The sequence below is a fragment of the Lycium ferocissimum genome, chromosome 4 (assembly GCF_029784015.1).
Source record: "Lycium ferocissimum isolate CSIRO_LF1 chromosome 4, AGI_CSIRO_Lferr_CH_V1, whole genome shotgun sequence".
Classification (NCBI taxonomy): Eukaryota; Viridiplantae; Streptophyta; class Magnoliopsida; order Solanales; family Solanaceae; genus Lycium; species Lycium ferocissimum.
The window spans coordinates 35103823-35130368 of record NC_081345.1 but is presented as its reverse complement, the minus strand read 5'-3'; the positions used below and the strand labels follow the sequence as shown (position 1 = coordinate 35130368).

General features: G+C 33.7%; 2 protein-coding genes and 1 long non-coding RNA gene across 3 annotated transcripts; 1 reads left to right on the top strand and 2 right to left on the bottom strand.

Annotated features, from left to right (window-relative positions):
• The first annotated feature begins 995 nt into the window (after window positions 1-995).
• Window positions 996-3350, top strand: LOC132052541 (uncharacterized). The gene is made up of 2 exons (XR_009414005.1): window positions 996-1967; window positions 3062-3350. It is a non-coding gene; the product is annotated as an uncharacterized LOC132052541 (long non-coding RNA).
• Window positions 3351-4648: 1298 nt separating this feature from the next.
• LOC132053985 (uncharacterized) lies at window positions 4649-6449 on the bottom strand. Its single transcript, XM_059446072.1, has 2 exons — window positions 5562-6449; window positions 4649-5410 (listed from the first exon to the last, which is right to left on the bottom strand). Exons 1-2 carry the CDS (start codon window positions 6447-6449, stop codon window positions 4649-4651), a joined length of 1650 nt encoding a protein of 549 aa, XP_059302055.1.
• Window positions 6450-24411: 17962 nt separating this feature from the next.
• LOC132052542 (bidirectional sugar transporter N3-like) lies at window positions 24412-26447 on the bottom strand. The gene is made up of 6 exons (XM_059444130.1): window positions 26282-26447; window positions 26083-26119; window positions 25751-25961; window positions 25500-25661; window positions 24977-25096; window positions 24412-24870 (listed from the first exon to the last, which is right to left on the bottom strand). Exons 1-6 carry the CDS (start codon window positions 26325-26327, stop codon window positions 24580-24582), a joined length of 867 nt encoding a protein of 288 aa, XP_059300113.1. The 5' UTR covers window positions 26328-26447; the 3' UTR covers window positions 24412-24579.
• Window positions 26448-26546: the final 99 nt, after the last annotated feature.

Here is a 26546-nt window from a genome sequence, read left to right as displayed (position 1 = left end):
GTGAGATATGAACTTTTGAATTTTTTCTATTTTTGTTTTTATTTTTGTTTTTGGAATAATGTAACTACAAGAAAAGAGCATGAAAATGATTAAACAAATGATGCGTAGGTGATTGAAGATATGCTAGTATGATGAAATGTCACATCCATGAAATATTTAGTAGGCTCTATAACTAATATATGTAATTATGACATTTATAATTAGGTATTTGATAATTGAATTTAATAGGAATAGCTTACCAAGGGTACAAAAAATATTAGCCAGGTAACTAATGTCAGCCATGGTTTTTAGTTCTTTTTCGTGAACGAAGAAGTGTGCAAATCTCTAGCACGTATTTCTCTTAACTCTCGAACTCACAAAGAGCTTCAAGAGTTGCAAGTTTTACTTGACAATGGAAGTAGGAGAGTTTGGTTGACATATTTCTCTATATAAGAAATGCATGCTGGTTTCAACGTGTTAGTTTTTAGTCAATTAATATTTAATTGAGGGCATTTCAGTCAATGTAGCTCCTAACTTTTGTGGGTATCCTACTATCTTTACGTGTCTGAAAACGGGATAGTCATTATAATACGTGGCATTAGAGAGTTCCTTCTTCTCTTTTTCTCACTGTGTTCATCGCAATTCTCTTTCTTCATCCAGCCATATTCTCTGTTTTTGTTATCTTCCTTATTTCATTATAGTTTTTTATTTCACTTATTACTTTCTCTATGTCATTGCAGATCTGTGGGCAGCTTCTGGTGCAATTCCTGGCGCTTCCTATCAGTCCGTCGAACCCAAAGAGAAATGCAAGTGAGGGAGTTTCTGTTGAAGTGCCGACAACCTTCTATTCATAATTTTGCCCAATTTCTTCTATCAAAACCGTAATCGAAATCTTGTCGAGTATCCGAAATTTGTCTTTAATCCAGATTATTTTCACAAATATCCATTCTTTAATGCTTTTATAATTGTATATTCGTGTCAAGTTCTTCAGCTTTTTATTTTCTATTTGAATGCCACAAAAAGATTTGAGAATGATTTCAAAAATTTGTTGACGAAAGGAGGAAAAAGAATAGGAAATATCGTGATATAATGATAATATTTGCTAGAAAATTAGGTGTGACATTCAAGTGGGTTTTATGAAGATTGATGCTCATTCTTTTAGGTATTTGGCTTGAGTTGTTGTTAGGTACTCCATGTTTTTCCCCTTTTCTTTAAAGATAGAAAATACTATTCTTGAATAGCCCTCGATCTTCTAACAATACATCATCTGAACCTTTATAGTGAACATTGTTTGACAATAAAATTAAAACTATGGCAATTTATTCTCTCATGTGTTTGAGGGCAGAAAGCAGAATGCTACTATATGATTCTTTTTTTTCCCACTCAATTTCTGTAATGCTTCACCACAATGTAGCAGCCGTTGTTAGGTTGTAGCTTTTTATGAATTTAAGATTTAATTTTAAACTGTTTTTATGATCTCAAATAGCTCTCTACAAGAGAGCCTTTTTGTCAATTAAACTGACCGAAGAGTGATGAAATACCGTACAAATTCTTGAAAGAAAGTGATTTGGTATGTTATGTTTTGGTTCTGCGTCAAAACACGCAAGTCTACACGTTGTGTGTAACTGGCAGGTGCTCCTTTAATCTGGATGAATTTTGTTTCAACTGTTTTCTTTTCTGCCCTGCAGTCTATTGCTTATATTTAGTTGTAGTCTTGAAAGTTGCTTAGGTAATCTGATGATACAATAGTTTCTTCATATCTTAGTCACTTGATTTATCAGAATACCTTACATGTGGCTGATTAATGATTGTGACAGTAAGAACATCTCTAGAACCACCACAGTGGTTAATGGTTATAGCTGCCTGCTCGAGTCCTTTCCTCTCCTCCTTGATCTCATACAACTGGTGCTATTTCTACGCTAAGGCTTGTGATTGGTTTTACGTTACCACCACTGGCTCATCATAAAGCCCAACATATTAATAGTCGGGTAATTTGCAACTCTATTCTTCGTTTCCTTACATGGATTTATTACTAAATGGTCGTGGAAAGTAACTCTTTCACTGACCATCCTTCAAGCACGTACTTGTATCACCATAGCTTCCACATGAATCATGTATCATGTTCTTGACAACCAATTGATGCAAGAATGTTTATATGTCTTTGTCAGAAAGTTCTGTTATAATAAACTTGTTATACTGATCAGTTGGTGTTATCTTTTGGTCTTTTTTATGTGTGATATGTCTCTTTCTCGGAATTCAATCACAAACACATAAGCAGTAGCTATGTGATGTTCCACCCCTCTTTTTTTATTTTCCCATTCCCTTCATTTTTCTGTGCAGTCATTTTGGAATATAGTTCGTTTTTCAGTACTGCATAACAGATGTTCAATTTTGAATGATGTGAATTACTATCTCATGCTTGTATAATTGTTATCCTCAGAAGTCAAAATCAATATAAGCCCCATAATTAGGCTCATCAGCAAGATATTTTGCTCGGTGGATGCAGTGCCTAAACAATGAAAATCATATTAATCAAGTCCAGCTTACTTTAAGGTTTTGCTTCTGCTTTATTAGTAGTGTCCACAAGTTCGATAGAATGTTGTAGGATTGCACGACTACTAGAATCAAGAAATTACACTTTAATTACACTTTCAATTGGATGATGAGCTGCAATATGGTCGCTTCTCGAATGCAGTGAGAAGTTTTACTACACCACTTTGTTACCAGAAATGGAGCATCCATGCTGGTGTCCTGATAAGTGTAATCATTTCGCCATGGAAATAATTCTTGATAGAAAACATAGAATCTTGAAGTACTTGTTACATGTAAAAGTCTTAAAGAAACTATGCTCCCATGATTAGAAGATAAAGAAGAGAAATCATTAAACCTGTCGAGTTTGTGGTCATCTATCATGTTTTCGTGTTCAAGTACACAAACTGAGTTTTTTGGATGTTGAAATATACCGAGAGGGTTCCATCTGTTCTTTGTTGTTCTTCACCCATTGCCAAGGATGTCTATTCTATATCTTATCTGTTTTGTTTGAAATGTGAGTACTAATGATCATCCCTTAATAACTTTACAGGTGTTCTTTTTTTTTTTTTTTTTGAGTCAAAAATTGTGGAGGCTTAAAAAAAAAGACTAAACACGTCATGGATGCATCACCAGTATAAAATGCCACACTAGCATCTAATAGTATGATGCTGCCATGGATGTAAAGAATGACGAGTGGAATTTTGTTTCAAAATGCATGTAAAGTGTATCTAGAATTAGCATGCGATGTTGCATAGATGTTAACTTTGATTAACTTAGATGTAGCAATTTTTATTATATGAACATGAATTATTATATTCGCATGTCAATGTCAGTTTCAACTATCCCAATATTGGGTCCGTGCTCTCACGGGCCATTCTCCCTAGTATATAGACAAGGGTGGGAAAGTAGGTGGAACACCAAAAAGGTATTTTGGTTTCTGTTGTATTTGGACACATGTACAAGGAAAACGAAACCCCACTATAATTGCTAATTTCTTTGGAATTTAATTTAGATACATTAACATCAAAAAATATTATACTATTTATTTGTATATTTGTAACTTATTATAGAAGATAATTATTTTTAAAGAACTAATTTAAATAGCCATTCATCCAGTCGCTTAAACTAAAAATAACCGGTAAATATATAATATATGTGTAAATATATAATTAATGTATAATCTATGTAAATACTGGCTTCGTAAAATAACCAATGAATCACCCGACTACATATGTAAAGATCCCATAATTTATCTACTGCTTTTTAGATTACTCATCTTACTTAATTATTACGAGTTTTTGCTTATATTCACTTTTTATGTGAAGTGATTGTGTAAAATTATTTTACAGTATTGGTATATAAAATTTAAACTCGATTAGTTGGTGTTTGAGGGGGTAAATTGACAATACCCTCAAAGTTAAAGGGTCCCACGTTGCTCTCTCATAATGTCATCTGATCCTCCAATATTAAAGGGCACTAAGGCTTACATTTCATGCTTTAATTTTAGGAGGGGTCGGTTTCTTTTTAATTTTTTGTTCAGATGAGTTCCAAATCAGCAAAACAACAATCAAGAAATGATGGGGTGACCAATTATTGCATGCCATTTGGCAAAAATAGTTGAGTGGATCCATTCATTTCTACTGCTGGGAGATCAATTTGCTGAAATGGCTGATGAAAAATCATTCGAGGATAATATGCTTCGCATTGCTTTGCTTTATTAGGCTTATCTTGTCTGGGGTGGGCTATGTCATATGTTTTGGACGATGAAATGAAATGGATCAATTTATGTGCTTCTTAAATGATTTAAGTTCATGGATTTGACTCCTCTCCATTACACTTTCTCTCCATTTCCTCAAGTGCACCCTTAGATGATGATTTTTTTTTTTTTTGGTAACAACTGTGAAAATATTACCATACCGACAAAATCCATATTTACAAACTAAGGAGCCTCTAGAGCCTTTGACCACCTTCTAGGAAGGTTGTCTCAGACCACTAGATCTCAAACAGGACACACACCTAATTACATAGCTTTTGAATCAAAACTTGGCATTTTTGTGCCTTTCTAGAACACCTTAGCATATCTAGTCTTTCCTTGATCTCCTTACGATAAATGCTATAACATACTCCTTATTTACATTTACTTGTTTGAAAATCTTCCAATTCCTAGCTTTCCACGTGTAGTATAGCATTGCTCCCCATACTCGCTTACCGTTTCTTTCTTTACCCGCCTCCATCTCCTTCTCTTGATCCACTTGATTGTATTGTACACATCTTTGCTTTGTATCGTAATCCCCAACCAGGTGCTCAGTGCTACCCTAACATTAGTGATCCAGCTACAGTCAGCAAATAGATGTCTTGGTGTTTCATCCCTAGTCCCATCACACAAGCAGCATTTTTGGTCCACAACATGTATATTCAACTTTGTTAATCTTTCTTTAGTGAGTAGTCTCTCTTTGCATGCCAACCACACTATCATTCTTTGCTTTGGAAGCATTACTGAGTTCCATATGATATCAGCCTCGCTTAGTCTTGGCCTTGGACCCAGCAATGCCTGATAGCTACTGGAAACAGAGTAGTCACCTGTTGTAGTTAAAGTATATCTGTTGTTTTGATACCAGCCCTGCATTTGTGACTTTAAAGAATTCAATTTTTTCCAGTACCAGCTGCAGTCCCCTGGTGGTGTATGTACCCAGATGTCCACATCAGCTTTCATGTAGATACCATTAACCCATTTAACCCAAAGAATGTCTTTCTTGCCTGCTAATTGCCAAAGTAGCTTGCCAACCGATGCAATGTTCCAGTTGTTGCACCTTTTTATATTTAAACCACCATTCTTCTTTGGTACACAAACTTTATCCCATGCCACCATCGCTACTTTCCTCTTCTCCTCTGATGCACCCTATAAAAAATCCCTACATTTCCTATCTATTTCCTTCAAAGACACTCTGGGGCAAAATAAACACTGCCCCCCAGAAATTATATATTGAGAACAGAACTGCCAAGATTATTTGTAGCCTCCCAGCATAGGACAGATGTTTTGTGTAAGCTACCTTTATTCTGCTAGTAATCTGGTCCACTAACTGTTGACAATCCATACTGTTCCACTTCTTTGATGTAAGTGGAAGTCCCAAATATTTAATGGGCAGGGACCCAATAAAAAATCTAGTCCTATTCAGAATCTCTTGCTGAGTATTATCATCTACTCCAGCTAGAAAAATGTTTGATTTATCCAAATTTGCCACTAATCCTGTCACTTTGCTAAAGGGACTCAAGGCTTCCATGACTCTTGATACTGACTTTAGGTTCCCTTTGCAGAAGATCATAAGATCATCTGCAAATATCAAATGTGTCAATTTTGTAGCTTTACACATGGGGTGATATCGGAAATCAGGCAGTTCACTCATCTTACTGAGTACCCTTGACAAATATTCCATTACCAAGACAAACAGGAGAGGGGATATAGGATCACCTTGCCTCAGGCCCCTCTTCCCTTCAAAATAACCATGTCCTACCCCATTTACTTTTACTGAGAATTTTGTTGTGGTAACACATACCATAATCAATTTCCTAAAGGAATCAGGGAATCCAAACCCCTTTAAAGCTTCCTCGATGAAATCCCAACTTACTATGTCATACGCTTTCCTCAAGTCAATCTTCATCAAACACCTAGAGGATGTTTTCCTGTTGCAGTGCCTTAGAAGGTCATGGCAGATCAATACATTCTGTATTAAAGATCTGCCTTCCACAAAAGCTGCCTGATTTTCAGCTACTATACTATTTAAAGCCTTTTTCATTCTCAAGCACAATAGTTTTGCTATACACTTGTAGATGATGTTGCAACATGATATAGGTCTGAATTGGCTTGCCCACTCAGGCGCTGTGACTTTAGGAATTAATGAAATTACTGTGGAGTTTATTTGTTTCAAAGATTTTACCATTTTCCATGAATTGGAGGATTGCTTGAGTAATATCCGTACCAATCACACTCCAAGCTTCTTTAAGAAAACCACTCCCATACCCATTTGGACCTGGGCTTTTATTGATATCCATACTGAACATTGCTTTTTCCACCTCTGCAGCTGAGAAGGGCTCGATTAGTTCCAGTTGTTCAGTTAGTGAGAGTACATGACCATTTTGCAGAAAATCAGTACTTGCACTTGCTCTCTCCCTTTCCTTCTTCCCCAAAGATGTTCTTATAATATTCTACAAACACCTTTGCAATGGATTCTCCATCTGTTTGCACAATTCCCTCCTTATCTTTAATTTGAGTTATTGCTAGTTGCAGTCTTTTATGCTTGATTATAGAGTGGAAGTATCTGGTGTTGTCGTCCCCTAACCTTATCCAGTTCGCTTTGCTCCTTTGTTGTAGGAAAACTTCTGCCAGGTATGAGGATTTCCTGAACTGTTGGGATTTCAGTTTCTCCTGTTCTTGAAGTATTGCATCAATAGGATTATTGTTTAGAGCATGTTGTACTTGCTTCAATGCTGCCCTATCCTTTTCTGCCTCAGACACTATATTCCTGAAATGTTGCCTATTGAGCTCCTTGAGTTTCCTCTTTAAGAGCTTGAGTTTCTTTACCACTTTCCACATATTGTAGCCTTCAATGGGAATTTGCCAGATTTGTTTCACCTTCTCCAGAAACTCAGGATGTTTCACACATTGCAATATTTGAAAGGCTTCTTGGTACTTGCCAAATTTTCCTCTTTTGCAATCTTCAAAGGACAATGGTCACTTATTCCTTCCGCTAAGAATTTTGCATTAGTTACTGGCATGCTGTCCAGCCACTTCTTATTTACAAATGCCCAATCTAGTTTTGAAAAAAATCTACTATCTCCATGTTTGTCGTTCCATGTGTATCTACTCCCCCCACATGGTAGCTTAATCAATTCACAAGCCTCAATACATCCCTGAAACTCTGTAACTTCTCCCAAACTTACTGGTGCCCCTCCAATCCTATCATCTGCATGTAGGACTGAGTTGAAAACCCCCAGTACTAGCCAGGGTGTAGTAATCCCTATAGCAATGTCTTCCATATGACTCCATAGGTCTCTTCTGCCTTCTCTAGTATTGAAAGCATAAACTACTGTTGAGCAGTACTGTTGACAAGGTTGATCTGATAGTAATTTGGTCTCCATGACACATACACTCTACCATTATGGTGGTGATCATGATTTGTGAGATAATTCCATCGTCCAAACATACTCTAGGCCACATAGTCTATTTTACTATCTTTTATTTTAGTCTCTAACAAACATACTAGTCCAACCTTCTCTTCATTACATAGGAGTATTACCTTCTTTTGTTTGTTAGGGGCATTTAGACCCCTAACATTCCAAAGAAAGAATATTATCCATTCCCCTTAGGAGAATGGGTATGCCCTCCCACATGTTGAACTGAACATTCTTGTTTTGTACCATCCGTAGTACCTATACTCAGAATTTTGAAAGGGTTCTGAGTACTCATCATCTACTGTTGATCCTGCCTCCTTGGTGACCTGCTTGCAGCTAATGGTGTTACCCATCCTGCACTGTTTGGTTGTTTTTGTTTCTCCATATACTGTTGTTGGCCTCCTACAGATGCCCCCCCCCCCCCCCGGGCCTGATTACCTTTGTTTTGTCCTTGCTGATTTACCCCTTGTGTTGTTGCAGCAGTCTGCCCTTTCTGTACCTCACTAGTACTAGTACTGCCTGTTGGTTTCTCTTGGATATCATTCTTGTGTCCTCCTTATGGCACTATTTTTGTAGGTGTAGAGCTTTCCCCCATCTGAGGTTCAGCAGGTTTGGGTTTCGGCTGTTTCTTCTTTCTACAGTCTTCTTCAGAATGGCCATATTTGTGACAGAACTTGCACAAAACTGGTTTCCGATCATACATAATTCTTTGTTCAGTGAGAGTTCCCCTTTCATTTCTGAAGAACACCTTCTCAGGCAGAGGGGAATCCACATCCACCTCAATAAGTAACCTAGCAAAGTTCAGCCCAATTTTCCTTTCAGTGTTCCTGTCCGCCATCAATGGTTTCCTAATTAAACTACCTATCTTACTCAGCCCTTTAGGACCCCAGTACTTAAAATCCAGGCCAGGCATCTTTACCCATATTGGAACTGTGTATAACTCTTCTTTTGTGAATTCCATGTCCTCATCCCAAGCCTTTACAATGAAAGGTTTGTTATCAAAATGGAAAATCCTCCCCTGTAATACTTCATTCTTCCCTTCGGCCGAGTCAAACCTAACCAAGACGATTCCATTCTTCATCATAGACACCTTGTTTATCCCCAGTTTCCCCCATTGTCTGCGAATATAGCTATTCAACACAGAAAAAGGAGGGTGTGCCCCTAAAACATAGCAAACTACAGAGTGCTGCCAATACGCTATTTCAGATGTAATATCTTCATACTCTATTTCGCATGTTAAGGTTTCTCCTTGTTTGTTTGGGGAAACATAGTCTAGCTTAAATCCAGCATTAGAGATTCTGGATAAATCGAAATTATCCCAAATCGACGGTTGTTTCCTTACCTCTGATTCAACTTCTACTTCATCTGCCCACGACTTTTTCCCAGATCCACTCGACTTTTCCATAGCTTCTTCCCATTCCTGCATGATACGGTGGTTCCCTTTTCTCGATTCTGGCTCTTTATTCTCATTTATCGGTGCAATTTCACTTGCTCCCTCTGTAATTGGTACTTCTATCTCCGATTGGGATGGTAGTTCAACTCTTTTCGCCGATTGTTTCTCTTTCGTCTGGGTTACACTTTCAGTTGATAGTTCTCCACTGTGTGTACCTTGTTTTCCCTGATTTCCTTTCTTTGTCATCTGTGCATTCACTGGATTGGAATTCGCCTGAGCTTCTAGGGCTTTTACGCGTAGGGATTCGTGCCCTCTTCCCCATGGGTGCGCACGTTAGTTTAACATGCGCTGAGAGATGATGATTGACACTTGTTTATTTTAGATTTTAATAGCCTAGATTAAATTGACTTAACAAGCATCATAACTATAGTTAAGAGTTTATTTTGGAAAATTACTCTAAGAAAAATCTGAACTTCCATAAATTTAGGAACTCATTAATATCTTATTTTTTACATCAAGATTTAAGATTCATCTCAATAAATGAGATTTTGTACGGAAAGAGCAATATATTCTTTACATTTAACAATATGAAGAATATTTTCTCTCACAAATTTCTTTCTGTAAATTGTCTTTGTACTTTTAAATTAGAGGGTAGTTATTTGAGGGATATTTATTAATCTTAAATGTTTTCCTGTGTTTCAGGATTATTCCTTACATCCTTTTAAAAAAAAAAAAAGAGTAATCAAAACCAGTTGTATAGAGGAGAGAAAAAGAAGATGATATGTCTAGCTGAAATTGAATACATAGATTAATTCCGTTAAATAATTTGTATTTGAATTTAAATGACATAAAATGGAATACTGATAATAAAATGAATGTAATATTAATGTTAACGGTTGCCAATTTTGAGGGAGAAGAGAATTTCCTGACTAAAGTTAGGGAGTGCATTTCTAATTTATCTCATTAACTATGGTTAATATGCTAGTTAAGTTAATTTAATCTAGGCCTTTAAAATCTAAAATAAATAAGTGTCAATCATCTAAGGATGCAATTGAGGAAATTGAGAGAAAGTGTAATGGAGAGGAGCCAAATCCTTAAGTTCATATATATTGAAAAAACACATTAATAATTTATATATCATTAGTATAATTTAAATAATTATAGCATATTATTACGTATTTAGTATTTTATAAAAAATTGCATGTTATTGTAAATCAACTTGACCTGATAATGTAAAAGTGTATGCACAGTCAATAACTAGAACTTAAGTTCTTCGAAAATTTGCGGATAATTTGTTGAGTATAATTGCTAATATGATTTTATATGGAATAATTACATTGTATGTTAATTAGGATAACAATGCATTCAAAATTGACCCACCTTTTTAAATCTTACAAAAAAAATGACCCACTGCCTCCTCCCTCTCTCGCTCTACCTCGCTCTTTTGCCTCCTCTCTCTCGCTCTCTCTGGATCACCGGAAATCCACTCAGATTTGGTGGTGTCCTGTCGTTGGTGGCGTGGTCACCGAAAAATCCACTCAGATCTGCTGCTGCTTTGTCGTTGGTGGTGCTGAAGTTAGTTTTCTGTATAATAGTGTAAAATATTGTATAATAGACTATAAGAGGTGTGTATACACCCATATACACACCTCTTATACACTATTATACATTTTTATACACCTATATATATGATGTATCTGTCTTGTATAAAGTACAATTCTTATTCCAAACCAGTCCAGATCTATGTTTATACCCACTTATACAATATTGTATAATTGTGTATCTTCGTATATAATATTGTATAATTATATCTTTTGGTGTATATACCTACACATTATATAATTTCATACACTTATATACATAATGTACCTGCCTTTTGTATATAAGTGTATAAAAGTGTTTTTGGGCTATATTTTTTGCAATTTAAGTTTGGGGCTATATTTTTGCATAAGTCAGTGAATTGTACATTTCTGAAATTTTCCCATTTTATATTCGTTATTATACATGGATTAGGCTTCAATTGTCATACCTGCCCAACCTACAATCAACAAGATATCCACCTAAGATTGTTTGGCTCGATAACGTTATTAATGATTAGGAGATCCATTGTGGAGCTGGCTCCCCTCCAGTACACGAACTGTCCAGTTCATTCAGTGAAGGGCTGATCAGCTTACACCTGTCTAATTAGAGATCTAAGGGTCATTAATTATTTAACCAAAAAAGCCTCTTAAACCATGGTTAAATCCACACAAAAGAGGTATCCGAGAATCCCACTTCAAAATTTTCTGAGCTAGTTGTAAAATATCCGAAAAAATTACTGTAGGAATTTCCTTTTGTTGGAAAAAAAATTTCTTACCATGAAAAATATATTCCCAAGAGAAGAGACGATGCAAGACTCAACAAGCAGAGAAAATTAAATCATTTGCAAGGCATAGCAACAGAAGATCCGAAAGGGAAAAAAAACCAGTTGATGAACAGAGACAAACACAAACGAAATACGATGGTTCAAAAGCATAAAAATGAAACTAGCACTGGGTGCTTAGCTCATGTTACTGTTAGTCGTCAATCAAATGGAATGTTTCGCATTACTTCATTTGAAGAAAAACATAATCATCCTCATGTTAATATTAGCCTCTGTGAATTGAGTTTTTTTCTTTTTTTCGTGTCAAGTCTGTAACTATCTCAGCTCTGGTGAAAATTTTACACTTGAATTATGCTTCATTCACTTGTTTATTTTTCAATGGAGAGTAATTAAAAAAGGAAAATTTCCAGCGGATGAGCTATTCTGCAAGTTATGTATGGAGTTATTCTGCAAGATCGTTGTGCATAGCCACACAGGGACACACTGTCTGCAATTCTATCATGAGATTTACCCTATAAATATTCTGACTATGTAAATATTTTTATATACCATGCACAAAATTTATCTCATAAAGTAATCTGTAATTTAATTCGATGTTACCCTTATGAAGTAATGTTTGTAATGCTTATCTGGTTGTGCAACTGCATGGAATCATCTGTCGGATGATATTTACCCTGTTTTTGGTAGTAAGAGAAAAGGCCATTGCCAATGTAATCAAGACAAACATATTTGGAAACAAAAAGGTGCTAGTATTTGCGTGCTTGGATTTCATCAGCAAGATTAGTCTAGCTGAAGTGTGGGTATGCTTCTTTTAAGTTGCTAAAAATTTCTAAACATGAAGGCAAGCACTCAGTAGTGAATTGGGTATTCGACTGGATGGAAGAAGTCACTACATCGACGAATTCGCGATAGCAAGTGATGATTATGCTGATTTTTCGCGAAGGCACTGGAACGAGGCTCCCCTCCAGTGGACCTTTGATCTACTGACATCTGGACAGTTAAAGATCTAAGGACCAATAATTGTTCAACGAAAACGGTGCTCTTAAACCATGGTTAGACCACACAATAATTAATATTTAATATTTCCTTATCGGCAGCACTATTATAGGCGAGAATCTTGCTCGTTTTCAGTTTTCTGATTTTCTTTATCCCCAACAAAACTTGAAGATATCTCACTTTTCATTTTCATGGTTTTATTTTTTATTAGTTTTTATTTTCATGGTCTTTCTTTAAGTTTCTGTTATTTTCACTGCCAGGTCTCCAATTATTGTTAAATTTGCACCCCAAATTCCAACCTCTTTCAATATGTCTGCTACACTTATTGGATGCTAATATAATCTTAAGATTGTTCTGATGAAAAATTTGAGGCATATAATCTGGAAAGATTAGTATTAATCGGCAGGACTAAGACCCTTTCAAGTGTTTAATCAGAAAATTAATGATTTATGTAGTGGCTATTCACATTTGTATAGTACTTAATGTCCTCTGAGAAACACATGGAAGAGGTCATTGTAAGTTGAGATAGAAATAGTCAAAAACATATCTGTAAAGTGATAACTTTTGCCCTCTAGACTTGTCTAAATAACTTAATTTAGTTTAACACTTCACTTCCTGCAGCAGCAACCAAAAAAGCCAAGAAATATACCAAAAGAATACTAAATCATGATGTAGTTTAAACCAGCAAATATTCAAACATAACCATGATGTATTACTCTATTGGTGTTATTATTGACACATTTTTATGGATGATTTGTCCAGGTGTATTCACATATTTTGTTAATACATTTATTACAAATATACCTAGTGAAGTCCTGACCTCTGTCAACTGCACTATAGAAATTTCTCCTGTATCTCATTATAGCTACTGATTTTAGTAACCTTTCGGGCTCTTCACTTCTTAAGCGTAAGAAATCCATGCTTCGTTGTTGTCTCTACCATAGAATTTTAAAAACAACTCTAGTTATCATGCATCATCTACTTATGTGTTAACATAATCTTCTTTGGTTAAACATCTTGAAATTACTAAAGCATGGAAATAAAAATCAAGAATGCAATCACCTTGTTTAATTTCAACTGTATTTGCTGTCAGAATTCCCATGGAATAAAAAATCCCACCTCTAAAATCAGCATAATCATCACTTGCCATCGCGAATTCGTCGATGCAGTGACTTCTTCGATCCAGTCGAATACCCAATTCACTACTGAGTGCTTTCCTTCATGTTTAGAAATCTTTAGCAACTTAAAAGAAGCATATCCACACTTCAACTAGACTAATCGGAGCCAGTATTTTTAGTTTATGAGTTCTGAACAATCTATGAAAATAATGCCGCATTAAATTTGAAAGAGGTTGGAATTTGAGGTGGAAATTTAACAATAATTGGAGACCTGGCAGTGAAAATAACAGAAACTTAAAGAAAGACCATGAAAATAAAAACTAATAAAAAATAAAACCATGAAAATGAAAAATGAGATATCTTCAAGTTTTGTTGGGGATAAAGAAAATCAGAAAACTGAAAACGAGCAAGATTCTCGCCTATAATAGTGCTGCCAATAAGGACATATTAAATATTAATTATTGTGTGGTCTAACTATGGTTTACGAAGACTGTTTTCGTTGAATAATTATTGGTCCTTAGATCTTTAACTGTCCAGATGTCAGTAGATCAAAGGTCCACTGGAGGGGAGCCTCGTCCCAGTGCCATCGTGAAAAATCAGCATAATCATCACTTGCTATCGCGAATTCGTCGATGCAGTGACTTCTTCCATCCAGTCGAATACCCAGTTCACTACTGAGTGCTTGCCTTCATGTTTAGAAATCTTTTGCAACTTAAAAGAAGCATATCCACACTTCAGCTAGACTAATCTTGCTGATGAAATCCGAGCACACAAATACTAGCACCTTTTTGTTTTCAAATATGTTTGTCTTGATTACATTGGCAATGGCCTTTTCTCTTACTACCAAAAACAGGGTAAATATCATCCAACAGATGATTCCATGCAGTTGCACAACCAGATAAGCATCACAAACATTACTTCTATAAGGGTAACATCGAATTAAATTACAAATTACTTTATGAGATTAATTTTGTGCACGGTATATAAAAATATTTACATAGTCAAATTATTTATAGGGTAAATCTCATGATAGAATCGCGGACAGTGTGTCCCTATCTGGCTATGCACAACGATCCTGTAGAATAACTCCATACATAACTTGCAGAATAGCTCATCCGCTGGAAATTTTTCTTTTTAATTACTCTCCATTGAAAAATAAACAAGTGAATGAAGCATAATTCAAGTGTAAAATTTTCACCAGAGCTGAGATAGTTACAGTATTGACACGAAAAAAAGAAAAAACCTCAATTCACAGAGGCTAATATTAACATGAGGATGATTATGTTTTTCTTCAAATGAAGTAATGCGAAACATTCCATTTGATTGACGACTAACAGTAACATGAGCTAAGCACCCCGTCCTAGTTTCATTTCTATGTTTTTGAACCATCGTATCTCGTTTGTGTTTGTCTCTATAACCTTTTTTAAAACATACCAATTTTCTTGAAGTCACATACCCGAGGACTTTATTTTTTTTAGCATATTCTTTCCTCATGCTAAAACCAATTACACCAGCATATTCATCGCAATATTCATATGCATGCCCATCCGAATCAAATTCCATCCCGAATTTTATGAGCACATTACATCCACTTTGAGACTGACTAGATTCAATCTCCATAAATCTAAAAGACAAAGAATATAAATAAGATAACTAATCAGTAATCTTAAAGTTTCAAAAAAATGTAATCTTAAATTTTAGATAATTCATTATAAAACAAGTTCGAATAAGAATTACCTAACATAGTGGGGGAATAATACATGAGATGAGAATACAGTGATTTTAATTTTCAAGTGACAACAAATTTGCAGATAAAAGATTGAAACTTTTTAATGATCTGGGTTGTAATTGTTTAACCCGACTTGGCTATGAATGAAATAAATTATGAAAAGAAAGTTGGAGACAAAAGTACAGAGGAAAAAAGGAATTTTATTGCTCTAGTGATTCTCTATGGTACTTATGAGATGAAGTCTTTTTTGAACCTTGTGTTGGTGAAAAGGCCATAGATGGTTGACTTGCTTTTTAGCTTCTCTTTCTTGACTAGTAGCAGCTCAGAGTATCACCAGGAACAAGCAACCAAAAGAGACTGAAAACTTGAATAGGGAATTTTACTAGTTGATCAAATTAGTAATCAAATCAAAAGATTGTTAATGACTGAACGCAGTTTCAACGTTATATGTTGTTGCTTCGCTGTTGGATGGAGTGAACCCAACTAAGAAAAATATCCAGAGTAATGTACAGAAAGTCTTACTAGTTCATTATATATATATATATATATATATATATATATATATATATATATATATATACCTACAAAATACATAGCAGCAGTAACATGTCACTTCAAAAAGTTCCCACATTTTTGTTATTCATTTTTACTAATATTCTCTAAAGGTTCCAGTTGAGACATTTTATCAAACATATTGTAGACACACACACACACACACATATATATATATATATATATATATATATATATATAAACAACCAAACTACATAGCAGCAGTAACATGTCACTTCAAAAAATTCCCACATTTTTGTTATTCATTTTTACTAATATTCTCTAAAGGTTCCAGTTGAGACATTTTATCAAACATATTGTAGACACACTTTTTCACATTGACAATTGCACCAACAAGAAGTAAAAGGTTTTCACATTGACAATTGCAACAAGAAGAGGAGTGGAAGAGCAATGAATAACCTGCTTTTGTGTCGTCACTTCTTCTCAAGAAAAAAAAAATTGTTCCTCAATTGGTTTTTTTTCCCTTTCGGATCTTCTATTGTTGTGCCTTGCAAATGATTTAATTTTCTCTGCTTGTTGAGTCTTGCATCGTCTCTTCTCTTGGGCATATATTTTCCATGGTAAGAAAATCTTTTTTCCAACAAAAGGAAATTCCTACAACAATTTTTTCGGATATTTTGCAACCAGCTCAGAAAATTTTGAAGCGGGATTCTCGGATACCTCTTTTGTCTGGATTTAATCATGGTTTAAGAGGCTTTTTTGGTTAAATAATTAATGACCCTTAGATCTCTAATTGGACAGGTGTAAGCTGATCAGTCCTGCACTGAACGAACTGGGCAGTTCGTGTACTGGAGGGGAGCTGGCTCCATCAATTGTTTGCGTATATTGATATTTTACGCTGTTACCAAAAGTTTTATATCAGAAACTAAACATAAATTAAAACACATGACAGCGCAATAGAGACTTTTATTTACATATATTAATACACATATATGGCAGCGCAATATAGAGACGATTATTTATCATACTTAGTCTTCGCTTTTTTTTTTTTTTTTTTTACCCCTTTTTAATTCTGGGATAAGATTTAATTTCTTTAGCCTTTAACAATTTGCTAGTCTTTTGGGTTTTGTGGATACTGTTCTTCCATATGGTCATGTATTAGGCATGTTCCAATGATTGAACCCTCAAAGATGTTTCGTACCTTCTTTCTCTTTTTCTCCATAATTCTTTTCCCTTTTATTGGACAAGTTGAATGCATCACTATCAGGAACAGACCTATAATATTAAGCTCGGGTTAGAACAAACCTAATAGTAATATTTATTTAGCCTATATATTTGTATTTAAAAATACAATAAATAGCTTTAAATAATTAATTGTACACTTAGTTATGGTAACTAAAATGGGAGCTATGAGTTCGACGAGAAATCAGAAAACATGAAATTCAAAAATGTTTTGGTTATGACGACAATCATGAAAGCCAGAGACAGAGGTAGAAGCCTAGCTAGTTACGTTACGGCCGAATCCAATAATATTTGTGTCAAAAAATCATTAAGTATGCGTATATATTTAGGATTCTGTTATTAGCACGTGAAGTAGTCATTCTAAAATTCATAACTTATAAAGTTGAATTCCTGATTCTGACTCCGATAAAAGCAAACACGTTGCTTGATGATCTAAATAGACGGTGGATATTTACGATAAAGGTATATTAGTGCCACTTTCAAGATTCCACGCTTTAATATTGGTACATCGTATGCTAATTGAACAGTATTTGTTTGGTTATGATTATTTCATGCAAAGGACTAGAGAAAGACATTATTATTGGAAAAAGGGACTTAGCGTGTTTCTAAAAGTTAGATTATACATCTGCGATATTGCGACACAAAGATGAATCGATCTGAGATCACCCAAATAAAATTGCGTGGAAAACTCGTATTGTAAAACTTATGAATAGGTGAAAATAACTGATGATCACTGGCCACACATGGAACTTGGAAGCATATTATTTTCTCTACTTTAATAACTTTTATAACTTAGAAAATTATATACATATTGGACCATTTTGAAATCGTGACGGCTCAAATAGGCACACAGTGTATAATTTAGAGTAGAAAGAGCTCGAAACTGAAATATATCTAATAGTTTAAAAAATAATCATCTCTTCTCCTCAGTTATTGGTGTCAATCTACAATTTAGTGTCATATCTACAATTTAGGGTGACTCTTGGTGTTTGTGTCCAAGTCTAATTGATGACACCCCGATCAATCCATTTTTTACTATAGTTAGTTAGTGTTAAATGAGCGGGTCGGATTGAATTTGACCGAGTCAAGAAACACTAAGTTAATAAATAGGTGGGTCATTAATCCCACTAAAAGTTACTTGGATTGAGATGAATTGGGTCAAACAAGGTAAACAACGAGTCATATCGCAACTCGCCAAACTCTTATCAAGTTTTAATTTTTATTTTTGTTGTGTTTTCTTAATTTGCCTAATTACCGAACTAAATTAACAGAACCTTTTTTTCTTTATTATCTCTATATATAATATATCAAACAAAAAATATAAAAGAACTATATTTTGATAAAGTTTCTCATATGTCAATCTAGACTACGTAATTAGGCTAAATTAATCCACTTTTATGGGCCGGTATTTCTGGTCTCCCGAAAGACGATTTTCTTACAAATCGAAGTCTAATTAAATGTATCTTTAAGTAGAATACCCACAATTCGAATCACATGTCATAATTTCGCGACACCACTTCTTTCTCTTTTCTTAACCACGAGAAAAAAAAATGTAGAATGTAATACAAGACATTTTATTTACGTATAAGAATATTACATCACCATGAAGAGAATTGGAATATTCAAACGTTTACAACGTTTTAGTTACATGATACCGACGAACCTTAACTTATACATCAGTCCAATAATTAACAAGTCATAGTCGCACTTAATTTGGACCACAGTAGGTGTTCGTGTGGAATCGGAAAGCATACATTTTGCACGCTTAATAAGTACATCGAACTTAAAAGGTATGCTTCAACGTTAAATGAAGTGGGTAAAAATCATAGAAGATCAGAATTATATCTCAAGAGGTAAAAAAAACGTAAGTGATTTTCTCATATCTGCATGTCTAAGTCTTAGTGGACAGAGGATCCATATACTAACAAGAAAAGAACGTAGCATCACTAGTGAGTTATCAACAAACTGATCTTAGGTATTCTCAAGTCACAAGTGAAGCAAGACTAGGAAATCATGCAATAATTATTATGCTCCTTTTTTCTGTAAGTATTTTAAAATCGAAATTGATTTGATCCATATTTGTTGTCTGAAGTGTGGCACTAAAACATATTGAAGTTGAATGATTGAATTATATATTTCTCTCAAAAATCGTACCTAAATTTAATATGATGACAATTATATATATCACCCGAAAAGTTAAAAAGAAAGTCATCAATGAATTTAAAGTCATACGAAGGTGCGCAAGAGTAAAAAAGAAAAAAACAAAGTTGCCTTACTTTATATGAGGATCATTTAAGCAAAAAGGGCAATAATGCTACAGTCCTTGAGGTTAAGTTTTTTTTTTTCCCCCTAAATTAAGAAATAAAAACTAAGAATTTGGCTCAAATATATGCCCCTTGATAGCTACAATAGTTGGAGGTGTCGGACTAATTGAGTGCGTACATATACATAAACACATATATATACACAATATCTGTTCTATTTTACTTGATAATATTTGATTGGAAATAAGTTTAAGACATTAAATTGTCTTATTATATGTTATACTAGTAGTACTGAAAGAAGATATTAAAGTAATGGAGTATATGCATTTCTTATAAAAAGTGTTAGGAAATTGTTTAATATTATCACTTTTTTCACTTTTTCAGGTGTTTAACACATAATCATGCATGTCACTTTGTCCGAATTTAATTAGTGCAAGACTCACCCCGGTCCATTAAGAATAGTTTATTTATTTATTTATTTATGTTATGATAGGATATATTTCCCATTGTTTAATATGAGCAGCATTTTTGGCAATTTCTCGGACTCTTCCAATTAATATATTCAATATTTTTCCCAATCGCAATAATATTTTTCTTCCTTTTTGACCATATCAATTATTATAAATTTAAATGAGTATTAGCTCCCTGGTCTCGTACCTAGTCTGGTGCTACATAGAATTAGGTTGCTCCACGACCCCAAATTTGAGGAAAAAAAATTCAATTAGTTGTTTATTCATAACCATTGATCTTTCTGCATGGTGAATCGATTCCACTTATCTATTGGAAAAACAAATTAAAAAATTGAAATAATTGAATTACAAATCATTAAGCGTATTACATATTAGATGGAGTTAAGGAACGAAGTGTTAAATATCAAATTAAGTTATTTAGACTTGAAAAGATCACCTATACGCGTCTTCCATGTGTTTTTGTGCAGCATAAAACATGTATAGTTTTATTGACCCGTTTCTCCACATCTTCCAATTAGAGATTCAAGTAATTGGTCTACCCAAATATTCGTGATTTTCGACATTTTCACAGCTGTTTGCTGAAGGATGTTTCAAGGTATAATCTACTATTTAAAACTCTGTCACCATAGCTTGACATTTTACTATGGTGAATTATTTACACAAACTAATTTAGAATTAAGGCATAGTCTATTGAATCTCTTATAAAGTTTTTCATGTTCGATAACGCTAACACTGAAAATTGATGATTAGCTGCAACATGAAGGTAATGATGATGACATATGAACGTTTTTATTTTCTTGTAAATTATTTTACAATAATTATAAGATACTAATTACACGCGTACAAGCATAAGCCTTTTTTTTTTTTTTTTGAACCACCTCTATTCCAACTTAAATTTATTTATTAATATATCTGAACAGTGTAATGTGAATAAGTACAATCCAACCTAACCTTACTAATCCTAGAGTGAACTAAAGGCGCAAAAATTCTCTCTCTTACTGTACATCACATAAGAAGTAAGAACTGGCAAAAGTAAGAGTTTATCAAGTACCCTAAGGTAATACATACATTTTGAACTTGTAGCAAATGTAGATTCATTGTAAGCCTATGGTTTGATTAATTACTGATATAATGTTTGATTAGATTACTTACCTGATTTAATCGGAATTGGTGAATTTAAATTTCCGTATATAATGAAGGTTATTAGATTAAAAATCCAACCGAATCAACTTCTTGAGCTAATAGCCGATCATCAGTTGGTAGCGAATATTTTAAAATAACATTTGGTAATCATTTACATTTGAAAATATTAATTAATTCGTCCATGGGCTAGGCTGAGTTGGGCTAGTGTTTTGAAGGCCCTTCAAATGACTTTTTTTGGCGCGGATTGTCCTTCATTTGGGGTGGTCTTTAATTTTTGTCCTTCAAATTGATGGTCTTTAAGTTTTGCCTTCTTTCGTCTTTTTCTCCATAATTCTTTTCCCTTTTATTGGACAAGTTGGCATCACTATCAGGTTGTGAGTTCGAACCCTAATAGTAATATTCCTATATATTTGTATTTAAAAATACAATAAATAGCTTTAAAAAAAAAAAATCGCAAGGCAGATGTTTGGATTCCCAAGGCAGAATTTTGAAGAGGACTACTATGGGATTATGACAGATGATTGCAAACTACCACTTATACTAATGGGGCAAAGTTTGCATTTCAAGATTCCACGGTATGGGGCAAAGTTTCTTGCAAACTATGCCTTATCATCTGCGATAACTTATGAATCAAAATAACAAAGAAGCATATTATTTTCTCGTATGTAAGTTTGCTAAGGCATAACTCGTTTGCGGGCAAAACGCTATACACTTCAGTTTGCATAGGCAATTGGTTGCATTTTGAAATCGTGCAAAATGCCCAGTGTATAATTTAGGGAAAGAACGGTATATCTAATAGTTTAAAAAATAATCCGCTCTTCTCCTCGATTTTTTTAGTGTCATATCTACAATTTAGGGTGACTCTTGGTGTTTGTGTCGATGCCACCGAAATCCATTTTTTACTATAGTTAGGTTTTAGCAAGCAAACTATTAAATAGGTTCATTTTGATGGGCAAAAATTAAAGACCAATGGGCATTTTTGTTGTGTTTTTCTAGGCAAAATGATTTTTTTCTTTATTATCTATATATAATATATCAAACAAAAAATATAAAAGACAATTTGATAAAGTTTCTCTATGTCTTGTTCTGAATTTTTTTTTCTTTAATTTTTTACCATTCGAATCCTAAAATTTCGCGAGGTTTTGGTTCTTAATCCACGAGAAAAAAAAAATGTAGAATGAGCCATGAAGTTTTGAGCCCTATTACATGAACCATCAGTAAGAAAAAAGTCATAGTCGCACTTAATTTGGACCACAACTTTTGTGGAGGAGAAGGGCAAAATTAAATATGTCTTATCATTTTGATGGGCAAAAATTAAAGACCACCCCAAAATATTTTTTTAGGGCATTTGAACCTAGAACCTCGATATTTTTGCCCTGTAAATTTTAAAATCGTTTTTTTAAGATTGAATGAAAAATATGATGACAATTAAATATCGTCGTTTGAAGGACGTGGACAAAAATGCACGATTGTCCTTGCTCGGGGGGTGGTCTTTAATTTTGTGATTCAAAATTTATATCTCTATTGTCTTTAATTTTTACCAATTTGCCTAATGGAGTAGCATTTAAAAAAGTGTTAAATGAGGTTTTTTTCACTTGTGGTCTAAAATGGTCATAGATATTTGTGTTGATGTAAATCAAAAAAAAGGTGAAGATTTAAGTTGTTATTTATTAAATTAGAAATGTATTATTCTTTTTGGGACATGCTATTAAAATTTAAATGAAAGTGTCACAGTAAAAGAACTTGACGAAGAAAAAAATTATTTTTTAGATATTATATTTGCATTCATTGTTTATTCAAACTTTTTGCCTAATCTCAAGTTTACATGATGTTAATAATTGATTATCATTAATATAATCTATGTAAATACTTATAAGACATAATGGCCTTTTGGTTACTTTCTTAGAGGATACAAGCCTATTTAAAACATTTTGATTCTAAGATTGTCACATAATGCGGCATTTAGAATTGGTATAAGTGTAATAACGATGGTGCTTCTAAAGGCAATCCTGGTCTAGTTCCTATGGTTTTTGTACAATAGATTGGATTGGAGATTTGATTGTTTATTTGGGCCATTTTAATGTGGTGGGAATTAAGCGGGTATTTGAACCTATCTTACTGTGAATCATGAAGTAAGATATTTAATTTTGGAGTACCCCTAAGGTAATTTTTTTTGAAGAATGTTGTTGATGGAGTTTGGGATAATGGTGTATAGTCACGAGAGGTTTGGATGGTTTTAATGTGATTATACAACATGTATACGTGCAAACAAAACCTAGATTTTGCGGGCTATGTTTTAATTCATTTAGCCTGTGCGAAGGAGGATTTAGCTGGTAAGGCCATTTTGATGTACAAACATGACTTTGTGACTCCACGCAACTTCTAATATGTTAGTTAGTTATTGTGGTTAAATGAGAGCAAAAATGATATTATGGATCTCTAGATTTTGTTTTTTTTTAAATATTTTAATTGACTAGATTATCTTGTGCAAAACCTTTATCATTTTAATCTGCAGATTAGCCATATTTTGGTTAATTTAAAGGTTTTAAATGGACAATAGTTCTTGGACAAAATAAACTAGTTAATTATAAGGATTAATCCTCCAAGAATACTTTTGAAACTAGAGAGTCTAAAATGTCATAGATATTTGTGTTGATGTAAATCTTCTAGATCACAAGTGTAACTCAATCTTCAAGGTTACACAAGATTTATAGTTGAATTATTTTTAAATAAGAGATAGGTTTCTATGAACTATTATTTTTTTTAACTTGCACCGGACTTTGTGGTGCGAAAATAAAGTCATGTCGGAAAACCATGTTTCTTTGCTTTATGGTGGATTGGATGATTCCGGTGGAGAATATAGAGTATTATGTGGTTTGAGATAATATGTTTGCATTCATTGTTTACAAATTTAAACAACTTTTGACTAATCTTTTTTTTGAAGTTTATTATGATGTTAATAAATATCTCCGGTAAGTATTACTTAGTGGATGCTTAATAAAAAAAAAAAAAAAATCTCCGGATACATCCATGTAGAAATTAGAATGCGCGGAATGATATTTATCCGTTGTAAACGGAAATAAGAAAAAGAATACTACTCAAATAACATAATTGATGGGTATAACATCAAATCTCTATTCCCGTCGAAGTTTAAATATAGTATTGGTTGAGATGTCATATCTTTCAATTGATATATACACAATTGGAGAGGCAGATCACCAGTATGAGCAATTAATCCTTATTTGGGAAAGATTAACACGGCGCTTCTTATATCATCTAATGATTAATGAGTATTAAATTGAAGTTCTCCTATATTACAGAAACCGTCAATTCCTATCCCAAAAATATACTTATAATACTATGCTTTGTCCTCTTCTGATCTTATGTTGAAGTATATAGTGTAGTGTGGTGAAGTTGTTCGTGACCATAATTGGCATGCTTCTAATGTAAGAAAGCACCATAATTGTAAAATTAGAGATGACACAAAATTAACACTTGAACTTGTGTACAAGAGCAGGAGCGCACAACAGAGCTTGAATTGTCGGAAAAACTTAAATACATTTGATACTTAAAGCATCATCATAAATACATTACACGTCAATATATATAATTTAAATCTATGTGCATTTTGTGATACGCTCAATTAGCGAATGATTTACTAGCATAATCTCAGATTTTCAGTGCTTGCCGCCACTTCTTATGATCTTCAACTACATTTTCTTGCAGGCATAAGGCCAAATCAAACTTGTGTGTACATGAAATCAGTGAACCAAGTTTCACAATTTCAATAATTTGCTCTTCACTTAGTTCTGGGAAATTCTTGTCATTGTGTAACATTATGACATGGTTTTTTAGCTCAGGAAGTTTCTGCTCCTTTACATAGACTTCCTCTTTCTTGTTGTACATCACATAGAGCACCATTTGGAGGACACCAAAGATGAATCCCATAACATTTGGAATCTATTCATTGAAAAGAAATGAAGGAAAAATATTAGCATCAAAGTTCAAGAAATATATGCATGAAAATTAAGAGTTGGAAGTGAATTAAGCCAAAAGAAAAGCTTACAGCAATGTTGAAGTCATTTAATAGAAGACCATAGAAGAACCACATTACAGCACTTAGAGTGAGGAAAACAGAGAGGAGAAGTGACATGGACTCCACACTCTTTGTGTTAATTACTTGTCTCTGCATGAAAGGAGAAAATGGATACCATTATTTTCATTCATGAACAAAGAAAACCAAAAGATACAAACAACGATAACTACGTCTCAGTCGCAAATAAGTTGAGATCGATTATATGAATCTTCACTGATCATGTTAATTACTTCATATAAATTCATGTCAGGCAGATACTATATAAAATAGAAATGAATATATAAACAAAATAAAAATTACTTAAATTTCATTATATTTTTTGCCAACCTATAAATCTCTTAAAGGTAAGACATAAAGTAAAAGTGCTAACATGGTAAAATTATATTTTCAACTAATAGATATCGCCTATATAGATACCTCATAAAAGAATTAAGGAAAACAAAGAGGTTTTTCAGTAATTTATATGTTGATTCTTGCATGAATAAAAACTTACCACTATGCATAATGGTGCTGCAAGCACACATAATGAAGACACAAGGCAAATGGATCCAACCACTTGCACACGAACTACTCCTTCGAATAGAAATTGAGTGACAAGGACAATAGCTCCAAAGGCACCAATCACTGATAAAAGTAGTAGCTTTACAGTTTGGACCTGCATTTGGAGGTCCGAATTTTAATTTTCTTTCTATAGGACTTTTTAGAAATAATTGGTGTTGAATTTTCTTGAATGAATTTAATTACCCGGGCTTCCTTTGGTGCATAGAAAAGGTAGAAGCCGACATATATAGTTTCAATGAAGCACCCAAATGAGTTTATAGTGATGATAAGGGTGGTATTGCTCTTGAGAAATGCATAGTAAATCCAAAGCATTGCACTGAATAGAGCAATCACATATGGAATTACTTGATAGCCTTCTGTTGATTTCTTCTTGTAAATGTTACAAAAGGTCGGCCTGCAGGACCATATATAAGTATGTAAATTAATTGATCGATCGTGCAAGTTGTAACACAAAAAAAAAAAAAATGCACACCTAGAAAGAGGGAAAAAAAGAATATAATGAACTAGAGACTTACAGCGGAGAAAGGAAAACAAAAAAGGAGACAATATTTCCTGAAAGAAAGTGGAAGCAAAAGAGGGTTAAAAATCAAAAGTGCGAAATAACAGGAAGATATAAATCCACATAATTATCCATGATTTAAATTATTACATAATGCATATAATTTATTCGTGTATAATTCTATTTTAATACTAACAAAACTGAAAGGGATTTACCTAGGACACCAAATGAAAAAGCCCAGTCACCAGAATAATCAGCCATTCTTTTTTTTTTTTTTTTTTTCAGAAGTAAGAAATGCCTTGGCTTGTTCTGTTAGTCGCTAACAATTGCAAGAACTTAATATTTCTACTTGACAATGAAATGAAGAGGGCTCATATTGACAGATTTATATAGCAAGAGTAGGAAAGTAGGGTCATTATTGGAGATGTCTCCTTTATTGCTTTCTTTTTATAATTTGTATAAACACCAAAGCACTTTCAA